General features: G+C 44.8%; 1 protein-coding gene across 1 annotated transcript in view; it reads left to right on the forward strand.

Moving 5' to 3' along the window:
* The window catches only part of LOC117513418 (B-cell antigen receptor complex-associated protein alpha chain-like), a 28,108-nt gene extending 13,154 nt beyond the window's left edge, over positions 1-14,954 (forward strand). The window contains exons 2-9 of the mRNA XM_034173603.1: positions 7,065-7,088; positions 9,317-9,417; positions 10,654-10,749; positions 11,580-11,587; positions 11,918-12,244; positions 14,257-14,372; positions 14,596-14,655; positions 14,789-14,954. Of these exons, the coding sequence (XP_034029494.1) occupies positions 7,065-7,088; positions 9,317-9,417; positions 10,654-10,749; positions 11,580-11,587; positions 11,918-12,244; positions 14,257-14,372; positions 14,596-14,655; positions 14,789-14,899 (843 nt within the window). The 3' untranslated portion in view covers positions 14,900-14,954. The remainder of the gene's footprint in view (positions 1-7,064; positions 7,089-9,316; positions 9,418-10,653; positions 10,750-11,579; positions 11,588-11,917; positions 12,245-14,256; positions 14,373-14,595; positions 14,656-14,788) is intronic.
* The last annotated feature ends 206 nt before the right edge of the window (positions 14,955-15,160 follow it).

Raw genomic sequence — 15,160 nt, forward strand, 5'->3', positions numbered from 1 at the left:
GGGATGGGTATTGGTAAGATTTTATATATTGATTCTGCTTATCGATCCGATTCCTTATCGATACCTCTTGTGAATTTTCTGTGTACTAAAAGTAGCTTTTACAGGTTTTATATGTCAACATTTTATTGAGTCTTAAAGTAAATAAATGTGAAATTGGTCACTGGATCCTTAAACTCTGGATATAATAAACTCTACATGGTGGATCCTTGATCTCTGGACATAAATGGAAATAAACAAAATCGTAGTTTTTGTCAAGAGCACTTTCTTTCAGACATTATTGGCATGAATGTCTTTCCATACCGCTGAGCTCTTGCAGCTGGCTGTGCTGCAGGATATAATTTATAAAGAATGCAGGCTGTCTCATTTTGGGAGGAAAAAACCTTTGTCAATTGTAGTTTGTCTGTATTACAGCTCTTGGAAAGAGGTGTCATTTTATTTAAAGCGGCAATTCGTTTTGAAGTTATTAATTCTGACTGGACTCTCTCGGCAGAGAGCGGTGTTTGGAGCTGTGCCAACGGAGGACGTTCTCGTTTCTTGACTGCAACAAGACAAGCTTCCCCGTTAGTGACTTTAATCCACACAAAAGTGACTCACGATTGACATATTTTAATGGCTTTGAGAGGGGGGTTAAGAAGCGGACTTTCTGCTTCTGAAGAGCAGCGAATCAAAGAACCAACGAGCCAGCGGATCGAAGCACCACTTCATTGGTTCACGCTTCAAAGTGGAGTTGCGCTGCAGAAGCGGTTGATTACAGACCCACTGCAGGGTCTGTAATCAACATAGAGAAATGATCATTTTCCGACAAACACCCTCAAAAACAATGGCTGCTCTGAAGGGCCGATAAGGGAATCATTAAGTACAAAGGGTTTTGATGTTGGGGATTGAATCAATTATTAATGATACCCGAAAAGAACTGGTTCTTGGTACGCAACCCTAGTAATCTGAGATGCAAATGTTCGATGGTCTCTTCCCTCATTCCCCAGCTAACAGGCAGGCATGGGGAAGTACTGTTGCTACAGGGTTCTCACCAGCATTATAACAGAGTAACGGCCCGTTACGCTGCTTCCTGAAAAAAGTACGCTGCAGTTTGGCTGTTGCGCTATTTTGTGTGGAGACATTCTCCTGCAGTGAGCTGGGCACTGAGGTGGGGAAAAGGTTTTCCTGCAGCTGTTGAAGTTCTCCTACTAGGCCATGAGCATGCACCAAGCGCTGCTTGATAGGGGAGATCAGGAGCAACCTCCCCCGGAAGATTTATTACCCTCTGAAAATTATTGCCTGCATTTGAGATCCAAATTTTGCGAAGTAAAGCCATTTTTATTATTATTATTTTTATTTTTTTTTTAACCTTTTTTACAGTCTTACTTTAAAACCAAAAGAAATGGCATCAGGCCAAAACACAGAACAGTGTAGACATGTGTCAGGAACATTAGAACTACTAATTTATACACAGGAGTTGATTAAAATCATTTTGGTTTTTTTACTTCAAGATTAATTTCTGATTATGTACATTTTGAAGTTAAAAAAAAAAACTTTTTACTTGTAATTAAAATAGTTTTAACGTAAAAAAAAAAAAGATTCTTTAGAAATCTTTGATGTTAGTCTGTAAATTAAAACCACAACTTATCTGTTGGGGTTGGTGTGGTGGCCTAAGCCTCCTCCGAACCCCTGGCTTTTTAAGGTGATTTTCCATCCCATTACGCTGAGAAAAAAACCTGCTGAGACTCTGCGCTGACATGTCAGCTGGTGCTGAAACACCACAAAGCAATACAGTAACATGCAATGTTTGCAAAGCCGTTGTACCAAGAGGCGGACACTCTGTCACAACTTGAATCAAACATTTGAAAAAGTGCCAAAGAGCGTGAAGATTTTTTTTTTTTAACTGGGAACAGAAAGACAAATGAGCCAGGGTACCACTATTTACCCAGACTGACTCCTAATATGAGTAAATTACGTAATTTTATTTATTTTTTTGGTGATTTCTTGTGGCATTTTGGAAATGAGGAAATGCTTTTGAAAACGGTTCATGTTCTGAGAGTGGGTTTGCCATATGCTATTCAAGAGATGACACTTCAGCCACTGTCCCAACAATTACAGATCAGACATTTTATTGTCATTCTAACAAGTACAATGGTAAAGGTAAGGTGCAAGCCTTTCAGTGTAAATATACACCTGAGTAAACCACATGCAACTTGAAAAGTTTGGGGAAGAAAAGAAACAAAATTTAACGGAATGGAAAAAGGCATGTTCAGAGTGAAAATTAAAAAAAAAAAAAAAAAAATATATATAAGTATGTAGTAGATAGAGATTATATGTAAAAAAAAAAAAAAAAAAAAAAAAAAGTATGTACAAAACTGTGGAGAATATGTTATATTAATAAAAAAGTACTTAATTCCTGGGCTTTCATTAAGGTGCGTTTACACATAAGCAAGACGCGTTAACACACAGAGAGAACGCTCAAAGGTGTACAAACAGCAAACACTTCCTGGCTTAATTGCAAATCAGCTTCCCACCTGCAGGCATAGAACACCCTGTTCACAAAACTCCACTGCAGTGGAAGCTGATTTAAACGACTAACATACAGCTCAATATAATAAGGTGTGAGGGACACCACATTTATGACTGTAAATGTTAGTCAAAACCAAACGTACCTCAGGAAGTGGCACGAGCGTGAGACCTCACCCCCTCCTCTTTCACAGACCATGCATCAAACCTGGACATTCTCTGCATCCACTGAGGGAGATCTCTAGAAACGACGACCTCACCCGTCTGGTCACAAGGTCGAGTCTCTGGCAAATACACACTGTGTACTCCAGACTTAAATGCTACCATGTTCCAATCCATGTAGATGCACCACAGCTGTGAGTCCTGATGAGCTGCACGTGATCAGCCTCAGGTGATCAGGGTGAGGTCCTGATAAACTCAGCTACACAGCCACTCAGTCCCAAATGCGCACCACCTGGGAGGAAAACCAAAAGACAGAAACAAAACACACAAAAGCCAGCCAGGCACGCCAGCCACAACAGCACCCCACCCTCACGGGAAGCCTCCGGCAACCACACAAACCTGGCCCAGGAGAAACACCCCCCTCCAGGGACCATGGCTGGAAACCGTATCTGCATTCGTCTTCCAACAGAATCTTCATTTAACAGAACGGTTGATGTCTTCTCCTCTGGCTGCATCTTTGCCTTTGTTTCTGTCAGTCACTTAGCACAGGTGTGGCCAGGAGTTCTTAAACCTGTGCGGTCAGCCTTTGTCCAACCATGTTCAGTCTGATTAGTCATAAAACAAAAAACACAAACACAACAACCAAACACACCCCCCCCCTCCCCAGGGGACCGTCCCATCAAACCCCGGGAGGAGAAAAGAAAAACACAACCCAAACTTAAGCTAAAATAAAAACACTAACCCCCCCCAACGACATGTAGGGACCAACACCCCCCAGAGGACATCCCGCCAGCTCCAGGAGTAATAACCACAGCCGAGGTCCCTCTGGGATCCAATGTCACCCACGGGGACTCCCAGCGCCTCCCAGAGGACCATTCCATCAACCCAGGAGACGCCTCCCCTCATGACCAACGGACCCAGCCCGGCCGTCTATGGCTAGATGGACCCACAGCCCTTTCCCCCCCAGAGGACACCACAGTCAAACCCTGAGGGCGGAAACTGGGGGGAAAAACAAAAGGAGAAAAAACATACAAACAAAACAACCCCAACCCCACCCCCTTGGTGCAGTGGAAACTGGAAGCACGTCCAGTGTCACCAACCGTGACTATACCCCAGAAGCCAACCGGGAGGAGTGGAACAGCGGTTATGGCAGACGGCACAAAACGGCGCCACTCCTCCGACTCCCAAACCAGCCACCAGCTGCGGGTATGTCCCACTGCCCCAAACCTCAGCCATGCCGATGGCAGACAGCTCAGAGGCGCGCTGAAGCCGGAGGTGGAACAGGGAATCAACCAACAAAAACACCCCCCCCCCCCCCAGGTGCAGAGGTTACCTGGGAAACGCCCAGCATAACCAAACTGCACCACTCCAGCAACGCCGACACTACGGCTCACACGGCTGGAGCCAGAGGAGAAGAGAGGGAACAAAAAGAAAACACCCACACCACCCCCCCCCCCCCCTCCCGGGTGCAGAGGTTACCCGGGAAACGCCCAGCATAACCAAACTGCACCACTCCAGCAACGCCGACTCTACGGCTCACCCGGCTGGGAGTCAGAGGAGAAGAGAGGGCATAACAAAAAGCAAAACAAAAAAAAGAAAAAAACAAACCAAGTACCCCCCATCACCCCCCAGGGGACGTCCCATCAAACCCTGGGGAGGTGAAACTAAAAGAAATAAAAAGAAAGACTAACATAAAGTTGCTTGGGTCCTTTTTTGTTGCTCCAAACAGGCTGCAGGGTCACAACCCCAGACACTAATAGTGGGAAAACAAAAATAAAATCCCACACAAAAACCAACTCAAAAAACACCCACAAGAAATGAACCAACACAAAAACTAATCAGTGGTTTATACCGTCAAGCTCAAACAATCGAACACACCTGTTCCAACTTAAGAGCTTAACGGTAATGTGACTCAGTCACCACAAGAGGGAGCCAGAGTGCTAAAAATGAAAACCCCCTTTGGTGACAGAGAAAAACAAACGAGCTGCTTTTCTGTGCACAGCTGTGTGCAACACACAACCAAAAATGTGATTCAACTAATAACACCGGAGCTGACACAACAGACACAGTAGCTATCATTACCCGGGGAAACGGGGCTACGACTGTAACACAGGAAGCACCGCGACCCATGCCACAGAGCTCCGCCGTGCGCGTTCACCCATTACAGACCCACTCCTGCAGCTCCCGTTTAAACCTCTTATCCGGTCGAAGTGCGACACGAAGCCGTCGCCAGTCACACTCCACCACGACCCACGGATAAGGCACAAACACAGGAACACGGCTGCACGAGCGCTCAAATCAGTATTCAGTAATGGGTTCTCCAACGCGCACCATCCGGCGGACAGCACCCGCAACTGATCCGGATAACTTCTGAACGTCTGCTGCCGCCTTCCCGGCGCGTTACCCTCTCTGCTACCGCTGGGTCCGTGATGTTTGGCCAGAGACTACTGTTATGTGTCGGACGCAGCCCGGAGAACCGACCAGCGTTTGAAGGACCCAGTATGAAATAAGCAGAGCACGGTACAAAGGATAACAGAGTTTATAAACATAACAGTGAAGTGATACGAAAACAACAAAAGAGCGCACGGTCTGGCGTGGTGGATTGCGGTTGCGCTCCCAGCAGCGCTAACGGTCCGGAGCCAGAAAACTGTTCGGACCCAAGGACCCCGCCGACACTCCCAGGTGGCCGCGACAAACCGAGTCTGTGAAAGAAGAAATCATTATGTGAGTCCACACTCTACACACAGAGAGAACGCTCAAAGGTGTACAAACAGCAAACACTTCCTGGCTTAATTGCAAATCAGCTTCCCACCCTGCAGGCATAGAACACCCTGTTCACAAACTCCACTGCAGTGGAAGCTGATTTAAACGACTAACATACAGCTCAATATAATAAGGTTGTGAGGGACACCACATTTACTGACTGTATAAATGTTAGTCACAAAACCAAACGTACCTCAGGAAGTGTGCTGACGAGCGTGAGACCTCACCCCCTCCTCTTTCACAGACCATGCATCAACCCTGGACGTTCTCTGCATCCACTGATGGGAGATGGCTCTAGAGACGACGACCTCACCCGTCTGGTCACAAGGTCGAGTCTCTGGCAAATACACACTGTGTACTCCAGACTTAAATGCTACCATGTTCCAATCCATGTAGATGCACCACAGCTGTGAGTCCTGACGAGCTGCACGTGATCAGCCTCAGGTGATCAGGGTGAGGTCCTGATAACTCAGCTACACAGCCACTCAGTCCCAAATGCGCACCACCTGGGAGGAAAACCAAAAAGACAGAAACAAAAGACACACAAAGCCAGCCAGGCACGCCAGCCACAACATATGATCATCCTGTTGGTCTGTAGATGACTCATGGTCAAAGACGTACAGTCATGAAATTACATGAATTTGAAGCAGGGCTCCATTATGTCACATCTGCTGGCCCGCGTGCATATCCTGCCCAACACGTGTGTCTGTGGACAGCACACCGCAGGACTGACACCGCGACATGTGGAACAGAGCTCATGTGGGTGACCTGACATTCAGATCGCCCGCTGCGTTATGATCTGACAGTCTGTCTTAGCTGGGGTAGCCTATCAATGTGCGTGCCGTTTGTGCACTCACTGCAGCCCATTGCAACAGTGATATGTTTTTACGTATGTCCACCTGAGAACAGCAAGCAGACACATGCGCGTCACAGTGGACAGTTGTTAGTTCATGTCCGTCCAAACACTGTACGTGTTCGCCATCTGGGACATCCAGAACCACAGATCTCCACAGCTGCTCCTGTCGGCGGCCACACCCTGTCAGTTCAGCTCACACCAATGTGTCACTGTATCTGTTTGCAAAGCCATACTTGTGGGGGGTACTTAGACAAATTTCACATCCAGCTCGAAAGTGATTGTCTGCTGACTGTTTTCGTGAAGATAGTGTGAATGGTCACACATTTTCTAAGTGCCAAGCAAGTGGTGTTAGATGGTTCGTGTATGTCAGCTGGAATTTGGCCGACACCTGCTGCGAGAGGGCTCAATGGGCCCTCACAGTGCACACTCTGTCTTTCAGCCGCTGGTGTGCGTAAATAGTTGTATCAACAGGTGTACGAGGCATTAGAGGCAGCTACGATTTTACACATATTGCATACAATTCAATTCAATACAATTCCTGCTTCATGCGCACTTCATGCACAATTCGACCACATTCGTACTGTGTGTGAAGGGGCCCTTACTATCAGAAGATATGTTTCTGTTTCAGTGTTGACCTGCCTGAGAAAACCAAATCTGTCTGTCTCCACACAGCATCGGTTACAGGGTGGAAGAAAAGTAGTATTAAAATAAGTTCCAAATCTGAGTTATTAAAACAGTGCATTAATTAAGTTTCCTGCTCCTATTCACTTGCTGTGTGTAGAACACTGATGGTGAACCCATGAAGGTGAGTCTGAGTGCTTCACACAAGGTCATTGCACTAGACGGTAGATCTGCTTTTAGCTGGTCTAAAACCCAAATGCTTGAGTGCAAATACATCATTAAGTTAGATCTTCGGGCATGGTCTTCCTCTGGCACAAAGCATTGCAGTGCAAGTGTCATTAACAAAGCAGTTATCAATTTCATACACAAAGCCCATGTTCTTTAAATAACAAGGGTATTTACACACTCAGCGGTATATCCACGTGTGTATTGGTCTAACCATAGGTTGTGGTCACTGGTCAGGTGCTAATTACAACCTCCTTGCTCTCTGAACCTTACTTGGTGTTCAGAATATGGACCATGCAAATAGCAAATAGCAGTGTCTGCCAGTTAGCGTCCAAAGGCCCTATATTGAGAATAGAGCAAAAATTATTTGCACAAATGAGACAGACCCCTTTGGATTACATCCAAGTGCACTTTGCTGTGTAAATTGTAAGAAATACTGGCGAAGGGGTTGAGTTTACAGTGTGAAGCATTTAGTAGTCCTTGTTTCCTTTAAACTGGACTTCACCAGGTGTGGACATAAGTAAATTCATTCCTGGTGTGCCAACAAATTAATGGCAACCTGTCACAGTGCACAGCAGACAGTGGACACCAAGGCACCCTGAGGTAAAACCTGCAGCAAGGTGACAGGCTCTCATGCGAGTTTAGTTGTTTTTTTGTTTTTTTCATCTTTTTCCCATTCTTTAGCTTTTTTCATTTGGATACAGTGGCCATGATATGCATTCACATTATTACAAAGTTTCATATGACGTGATGATATGTGCAGGCAGCCACTATGTACATAAATTGTATGTAATGCTGCGTCTCCATATAGTATTTTTTTTTCTTCCTGCAGAAAAGTGCTGAGTGAGGGCCCATAGTGCTTTCTCCCAGGTGACATTTTTCTGTAACAAGAAACCGCTAATGAAGACTAGCTTATACTATACGGTGATAAAACGTCCCCATCCACAGCCAGAACCAAGTGTCTGTCTAATCTTATGTCACAATCAGTTAGCCTGATGCATTGCAGTGATATCACAGATTTTCAACTTAAAAGCACTCTGAGGTGGCACACACAAAAAACAGTCATCTGAAAAAAGATGCTGGGTACGACACACCTTCTAGTGAGCGGTGGCTGCATGTGACAACTTCCTAGCTCTGCAAGTACTGAATGGATGCATGTGTGAATAACGCTGGTTTTCACAAGATGTTTGATTCAGTTGACTCGACTGCTCTGTGGGACATCCTGAGAATTTACAGGATCCCCAACAGGTTGCTGGCCTTCATAGCCATCCTGTATTCATCATGTGAGTGCTGTATGGAACGGGGACATTAAAGCCTCTTTCACACCAGGCCAACATAGAATTGCGTAATGTGCTGTACCAACTACGCTGACCTTATGCAGCCAGCCCTATGTGGTAATACACTGAGGGATGCAAAGTGGTTTGCGAAATGGATGCAAAGAATTAAACGTTTAATTTTTTCACGGATATTCGGCCATGCAACAGTCCACTACTGTATGCAAGTCTATGTAACACTGCGCTACTGTACACCAAGCCTCCGCAATTGTACACGACCCTACGCGAGTCTGGCAAAATGCTTTTAGGTTTTTTATCAGTACATACCTGCATTGCTAGATTTTATCCATCCTGCTAGACTCTACTGAACTTTTGCTGGCAGTGAAGCTTCAAAACCACAGAAGAAGAAGAGGTGGCCCACCCACGCAACATATGCAGCCATTCCTGCTAATATGGCCCGGTGTGAAAGGAGCTTATGCTGAATTTTTACGAGAGAAAACTAATAAGATCTTTGTGGAATCAGTGGACATCCTGATTGCAGCGCTTGAGAAGCTGAGTGAGAATTCAGATGGTCTGGGTTTGTGAATGTCCTGGATCCGATCAGAAGTGTCTCTATATATGGTAAAAGTATTAAGTACTTAACGAAGGGCAATGAAGCCCAAACGAAATGAAAAATCTGGATTTTCGTTAACTTTCGTTGGCATTGTTGAACCTTCGCACAGCTTCGTTTCTGCAGCTGGCACTTTGTCAGGATTTTAAACTGTCGAAAAATTTGAACAAATGCTGCCGAAAATCTCAATTCATCCATATTTCGTTTCGTTGTAGTTGTTGGCGGTTTCTTATCGTTTGCTTAGTTTTTGTAATGTTAGCATTTAGTTTGACTTTGTTCGACCAGCTGAATGTTTTCACACAGTACAGAATCCAGTTTGTGAGCGCTTTTGTGGAGATCAGATGCAGCTCCTCCATGGCAGTGCTGATGTGTGGTGTGGGGCTTCTGCCACTGCATGTGATGTGGTGAGTGCTGCCGCGGTCATGCCGTGGTGCTGGCCGGCCAGGAAGAATTTGTCTGCCTCCTCTGCCAGTGCATGGTAGTCCGTGATTGTGGTGTTGTTCCAGCACTGCGCGCACCTGAGGAGAGAGTTGCTGCGCAAAAAGTCTAGCCGGAGCTACAGCATTCTGTCCATGAACTCTGAAGGGCTTTCTGTCCCCAGCCCATGCAGAGAGAAGAGCCTACTGGCCCTTTCAGTCTGACAGTTCAAAAGTTTTGAGGAGGTAATCCTTGATTGCTGCGTATTTGCTCGCAGCGGGGGGGCTTTGCAGGAGTGCAATCAGCCTTGTTTCCGTGGAGCTGAGGGACGACACAACATAATAGTATTTTGTGTCGTCTGCTGTGATTCTCAGTGCGAACTGCACCTCCGTTTGTGTAAACCAGGCAGGAGTTTACAGAAGCGTGACTTTGCGTGTGGAAAAACTTTCAGCAGCAGCGTGCATTCGTGTGTGAACAGCTTTGATCCAAAGAGGTGTGACATATATACAAAACCAGAATACCCAGTGTAATTACAAATGGCTGCAATCTTTTCTGAATGTTTGAGTCGCTAAATCATGTACAAGGCAGTCCTTTTGTGCGCATATGTACGTGTGTGTGTGCTACAGCACATCCAAACACTGAATGCATTCATCCAGAGTGAATCAGCTGGAGAGAAGGTGAAGCGCATGTGTGTGTGTCTGATGCACGTACACAGTGCCTGTGCATGCGTGATCAGAACTGGTAATCGAACCCGCGCGTGTGTGTGATTGACTGCATGATCAGACAGCCACAGCCCGACGATCAGAAACACCAGCGTTCTGAAAAAAGGCAGAGAGACAGACAGCAACCCCCCCCCCCAACTGTCTTGTACAGGCCATTTTGAGTGTACAGACAGCGATTAGAGTTTTGGTATTTGAGAGATTTGAGAAATTTTTGGCGTGTTTACAGTGTGTATAATTTTGGTGGAGTATTAGCATGTGTGGTTAGTGTGGTGGTGTTTTTTTTTTTTTTTTTTGTAAAAATGAGACGTCTTATGACTGTTGTTAATGTGCTTGAGTTTTTTTTTTTTTTAATTTGTCATCAGAGTCTGAACCAGACAGTGAAGATTCTGATGATGAAGGAGATGATCCCTATTTTGTTCTGGACGAGGAACCAGAGCAGGTGGATGCACCGACGTGCGCACAGATCTCCACAGTGGGTTGGATCATGTGCTTCTGTTGCAGCTTCTCCAGGATTCAGGCTACAGAGCGCCGTTCCAGCACCAACTCCTGGAAGGCAGAGCAGGATGCAGACACACACTTCTCCAGCAGTGACTCTAGGCATGTTTTGTTTAAAGCATCAAGATCATTGTTAGCTTCGGTTTCCTTTTGCGCTCTTGATTCACAGGCTATTTGGTGATAAAGCTCATTCATCCACCTCTTCTCAACGATTTGTGACTTTTTTACTTTTTTCCCCGTCGTTCAGGAATCGTTGTATGCTGTGTGACCAGGCCTTTAAACTTGTAGAGACATTCACTTACGTCAGCAGTAATATTCATGTCTCCGGGTCCTTTGCCTTTGAGATTGAGAGATACCTAGTTTCCTAGGTATATCTCAGAGCACAGAGCTTAAGGCTTGATGAGGTCACTGGACAGATGTGTTTGGTGATGGTGAACAAAGGTCCAGATCTTTAGGGTCCTGGTGCTTCCTGACCTAATGTGTGGTTGTGAGACGTGAACGCTAACTAGTGACTGAAAGCGACACTGAAGTCTTTTGTACCAGGTCTCTTCAGAGAATCTTGGGTACTGCTCGAATGACTTGGTGAGACTCGGATGAGGACAATCACTTGCATGCTGAAAGAACATCAGCCAAGACATTTTCTCTATGTGGAGGCGATGCGTGATACCAGCGCATACTCCCACACCCTCTCTGTGCGTGTATGGACACACACACAAACACACATCAGATACAATTTTCATGCAAATGTGAGATGACTCAGAATAACTGAAGCGTGCATCCTGAGACAAAAACAAGACCCCAGCTTGTCGTATATACATACATACTGGCCTGACTGTTTCCTGCAGACTCTTACAAGAACATTTCGGTATCTTTTTACATTTTTGGACACCTTGTGAAGATGATGGGGACAATTGCCATCCTTTCCTATGCAGCTTTGTTGGTGAGTGATATCAGTATTTGACAATACAATAATGCCTTAAATGATTTTTTTGGGGGAAATTGTTTGTGTGTGTGTGTGTGTGTGTGTGTGTGTGTGTGTGTGTGTGTGTGTGTGTGTGTGTGTGTGTGTGTAAATGGAATTCTGATCTAAGAAAAAGGCAAGTATACACATTGATGTATTTCTTCATGTACCATTTTTGTACTTGTTGTCGTTCTTGTTCACATTTTGATCTTGCGTTCTGCTCCAGTGATCCATGGTTCCTGTCTGAGCAGATGTGTACTTTCGTGTGTGGCAGTGTGTTGACATCTTGTCTGTTTGCCTGGTCCACAGTGGGCACGGTCCAGGTCACAGTGACCCTGGAGGCAGACAGGCCACTGCTGAAGGTGTGGGTCTTGGAGAGGGTCCAGCTGCAGTGCTGCTTCAATGTTATAGAGGGAACGCTGCACTCCAGATGGGTGATGTACCGTCATAATGGCACCAGCCAAATCAATAAGACTTTTGTGACAGAGCCCAAGGAGTTCCAGCGGTCTGGTCGCTGGTGTGACAATCTGAACATCTCTTTGGTTCAGATGAATGACTCTGGGCTCTACCTGTGTTTGCTCAGTGGCAGCAAGAACTACAGCCTCAAAACACTCGGCACCCACCTATGGGTGTACGGTGAGTGTGTGTGTGTGGATGGGTGGATCCATGGTCCACAGCACACTGGCCAAAAACAACCTTGTGCATGTGTTGGTGTGGAGCGTTGCTAAGTAATGCTAACGTCTCATAAGCCATAAATCCTGTTATGTTGGGTCTAGCAGCGCTGGCAGTGGTCACGTCCTCGTCTTTACTTCACAATAATGGTCTCATTACAGTCCACTGCCCGCTTGATCAAACAAAAGTTAAGCTAGTACCAAGAAGTAATTCACAGATTAAAATGCCATTTTGCATCATGACCACCTTAAATACAAAAGGCTGATGTGGAAATGAAAAAAGCTGCTAAAACCTGCTGAGGATTACACATGCAGGGCGCCACAGCTCAGCTTAGCTAACAATAAAGTGGCTCTTCAATTGTACTGTTATATCACTAAGTAGTACTTGGAGTTGCGTTCATATATTTTTATAATTACAGACTGTTTTTGTCAGTGGTGGAGTTTTTTTGTTTGTTTGTTTTGTGTTTGTGGGGATTAGTGGGTTAGATCAGGTGTAACACATTACAGAGCTGTCCCAAGTCCTGGATAGCAACCACCCAGGCAGACATCCCGTCTATTTCTACCTACTAACCACTAAGCGAAACTAACTTTTTGTTAGCAAATTAGCTTTTCAGCAATGTGAAAACCATTATAAACCTGCAAGCATTTGATGTTACCAATGCTGGACACCCATGTGTGGCTACGAGCACCAACAGTGCGAAGTGTAACTAGGGGCTACCTGGACCCACACAACTGTGGGACTAATGGCGTCCCAGACACACTCATGTGTGGGTAAATCCTGCCAAATGCAGGACGGTTGGCAGCTCTGCCCTAGCGCACCAATTAGCCTCCGCTAAATTTATCTCTGCTATCTTTAAACACACTAACATTAAAAAAAATAAAATTTAATAGCAAAGATGTTTTTTCCACCCTACGTCTGACATTTTATTGAGAATGTTACAATTTCCAACCATAGTATTCATCGCTAATGTTTACATTTGTGCACCAATGATGCTGATGATGATAATGACTCTTACTATTATTAAAAAAAACAAAAAAGTAAGTCCCTTCAGCTGCTCCCTTGCTTTCACTTGGGGTCACCACAGCAAGTTCAAGGTGGATCTACATGTTGATTTTGTCAAGGTTTGAGTTTTACTACGTGTTTTATTTTGTTATTTTGTTCTGTTTATTATTTTTGCATTTCATTAGGTTTGGTTGGTTTCTTCTCTTGCTGGGGTTTTTCTGCTTGGGTCTGCCTGTCTTTCTCTTGTCTTTCTCCCTTGGATCTTGGTGATGGGTGTTTCTCTCTCTCTCTCTGGCCACGCCCTAGTTCTGGTGCTTTCCATGCACACCTGTTCCTGATTTGCTGATTACCACCTGCGGTTATTTAAGCTTACTGGGTGTGTTTGTTCCTCGCTAGTTTGTTGTGCCTTGTGCCCTCATTCCAGCTCTGTTCCTGCGTTCCATAGTCCTGCCTGCTTCTTTGTGTGTACCTGATCTCCAGCCTGTCACTTCGACCACGCCTGTTTGCCTGATGTTTTTTGTACTGCTGCTTTTTCTGGACTGCCTACTCGTGTACTGACTACTGCTATCCTCAGTAGTAAAACTTTCTAAAAACCAGAGCTGTTTCTCTGAGCCATGCATTTGTGTCCTGCAATTCCAGACCATCCAGCCTGATAGATTTGGCGCAAGCTTTACACGGGATGCGCTTCCTGACGCAACTCTACATAACATGGAGAAATGTGGGAGGTCCACCACACCTGCTGTTATTATTTCCTAAATTAACAAATAAACAAAAACAGTGTACAAACATATTTGGATTTTACTGTACTTTTTTAAAGTACACGTTGGCTCTTACTTTCTGACAGATACATTCCCTCCCAGGAAAACAAGCATGTACTTGTAAGCGACTGTCTAATGATGCAACTGGTTTTTTTTTTTTGGGGGGGGGGGTTTGGCATGTTTCTCACCTCCCCTGAAACTGTTCTGTACGCCTAGAGTCACAGGAGAAGATCCTCAATTTCAGTGAAAGCACCAAAAACAAGATCCTGACCGCTGAGGGAATCTTACTCTTCCTGTGTGTGATTCTGCCCTCCACTGCGCTACTCTTCCAGGTCAGAAGATCGCATTCCTAACACACGGATCATCTTTATCTATGACGATTGCTAAGTTTGAGTTCCAAAGTTTTGCAATAGTGGTAATACCACGACACTGATGTCATACCAGAAATGACAGGAAGCCTATCAACCGTAAAATAACATTCTCACAGTGTTTCTTACATTTCTTCTGTTGGCTGTTACATTTCTCTGCTTTGCTAACTTCTGTTTCCCCTCCCAGTCAAAGAAAATATCTCAAATGGAGAAGAACGTAAAGAAGCAAGAAGAAAATATATACCAGGTGAGTGAGCCAAAATGTGTGCCTTGGCTTTGAGGAGGAGATTTACTCTGAAAGCAGGAAGAATGACTGAACATTTTATCTCCACTCTACTAATAAATTTATGTCATTCTGTGTCCCTCATTTTATTAACCAGGGTCTGACCCTCGATGACTGTGGTTCCATATATGAACAGATCGAGCATTGTCAAGTGGAGGACCCTTATGAAGATGCAGGAAATATGGACTTCCACCTGGCAAAACCCTAATTGCAAGATAACTAAACAGCACCCCTAAAATATGAGCAATATCATTTTTTTTAATCCTGTGTTCACAAGATATTATAGTGTGTGCTTTTGTATGCTGTATCTTATACCTGCTACCACAAGATGATTTTGACAAGATAACTTCATTTTTGGCAAGATAATAATCAGTTTATTCTATGTGTAGAAGATAATATAGTGACATGTTAAGTTTATTCCGTGTGTATAAGTTAATACAGTTACATGTTCCCACATGTTTATTTTATA

The sequence above is a fragment of the Thalassophryne amazonica genome, chromosome 7 (genome assembly GCF_902500255.1).
Source record: "Thalassophryne amazonica chromosome 7, fThaAma1.1, whole genome shotgun sequence".
In the NCBI taxonomy this organism is placed as follows: domain Eukaryota; kingdom Metazoa; phylum Chordata; class Actinopteri; order Batrachoidiformes; family Batrachoididae; genus Thalassophryne; species Thalassophryne amazonica.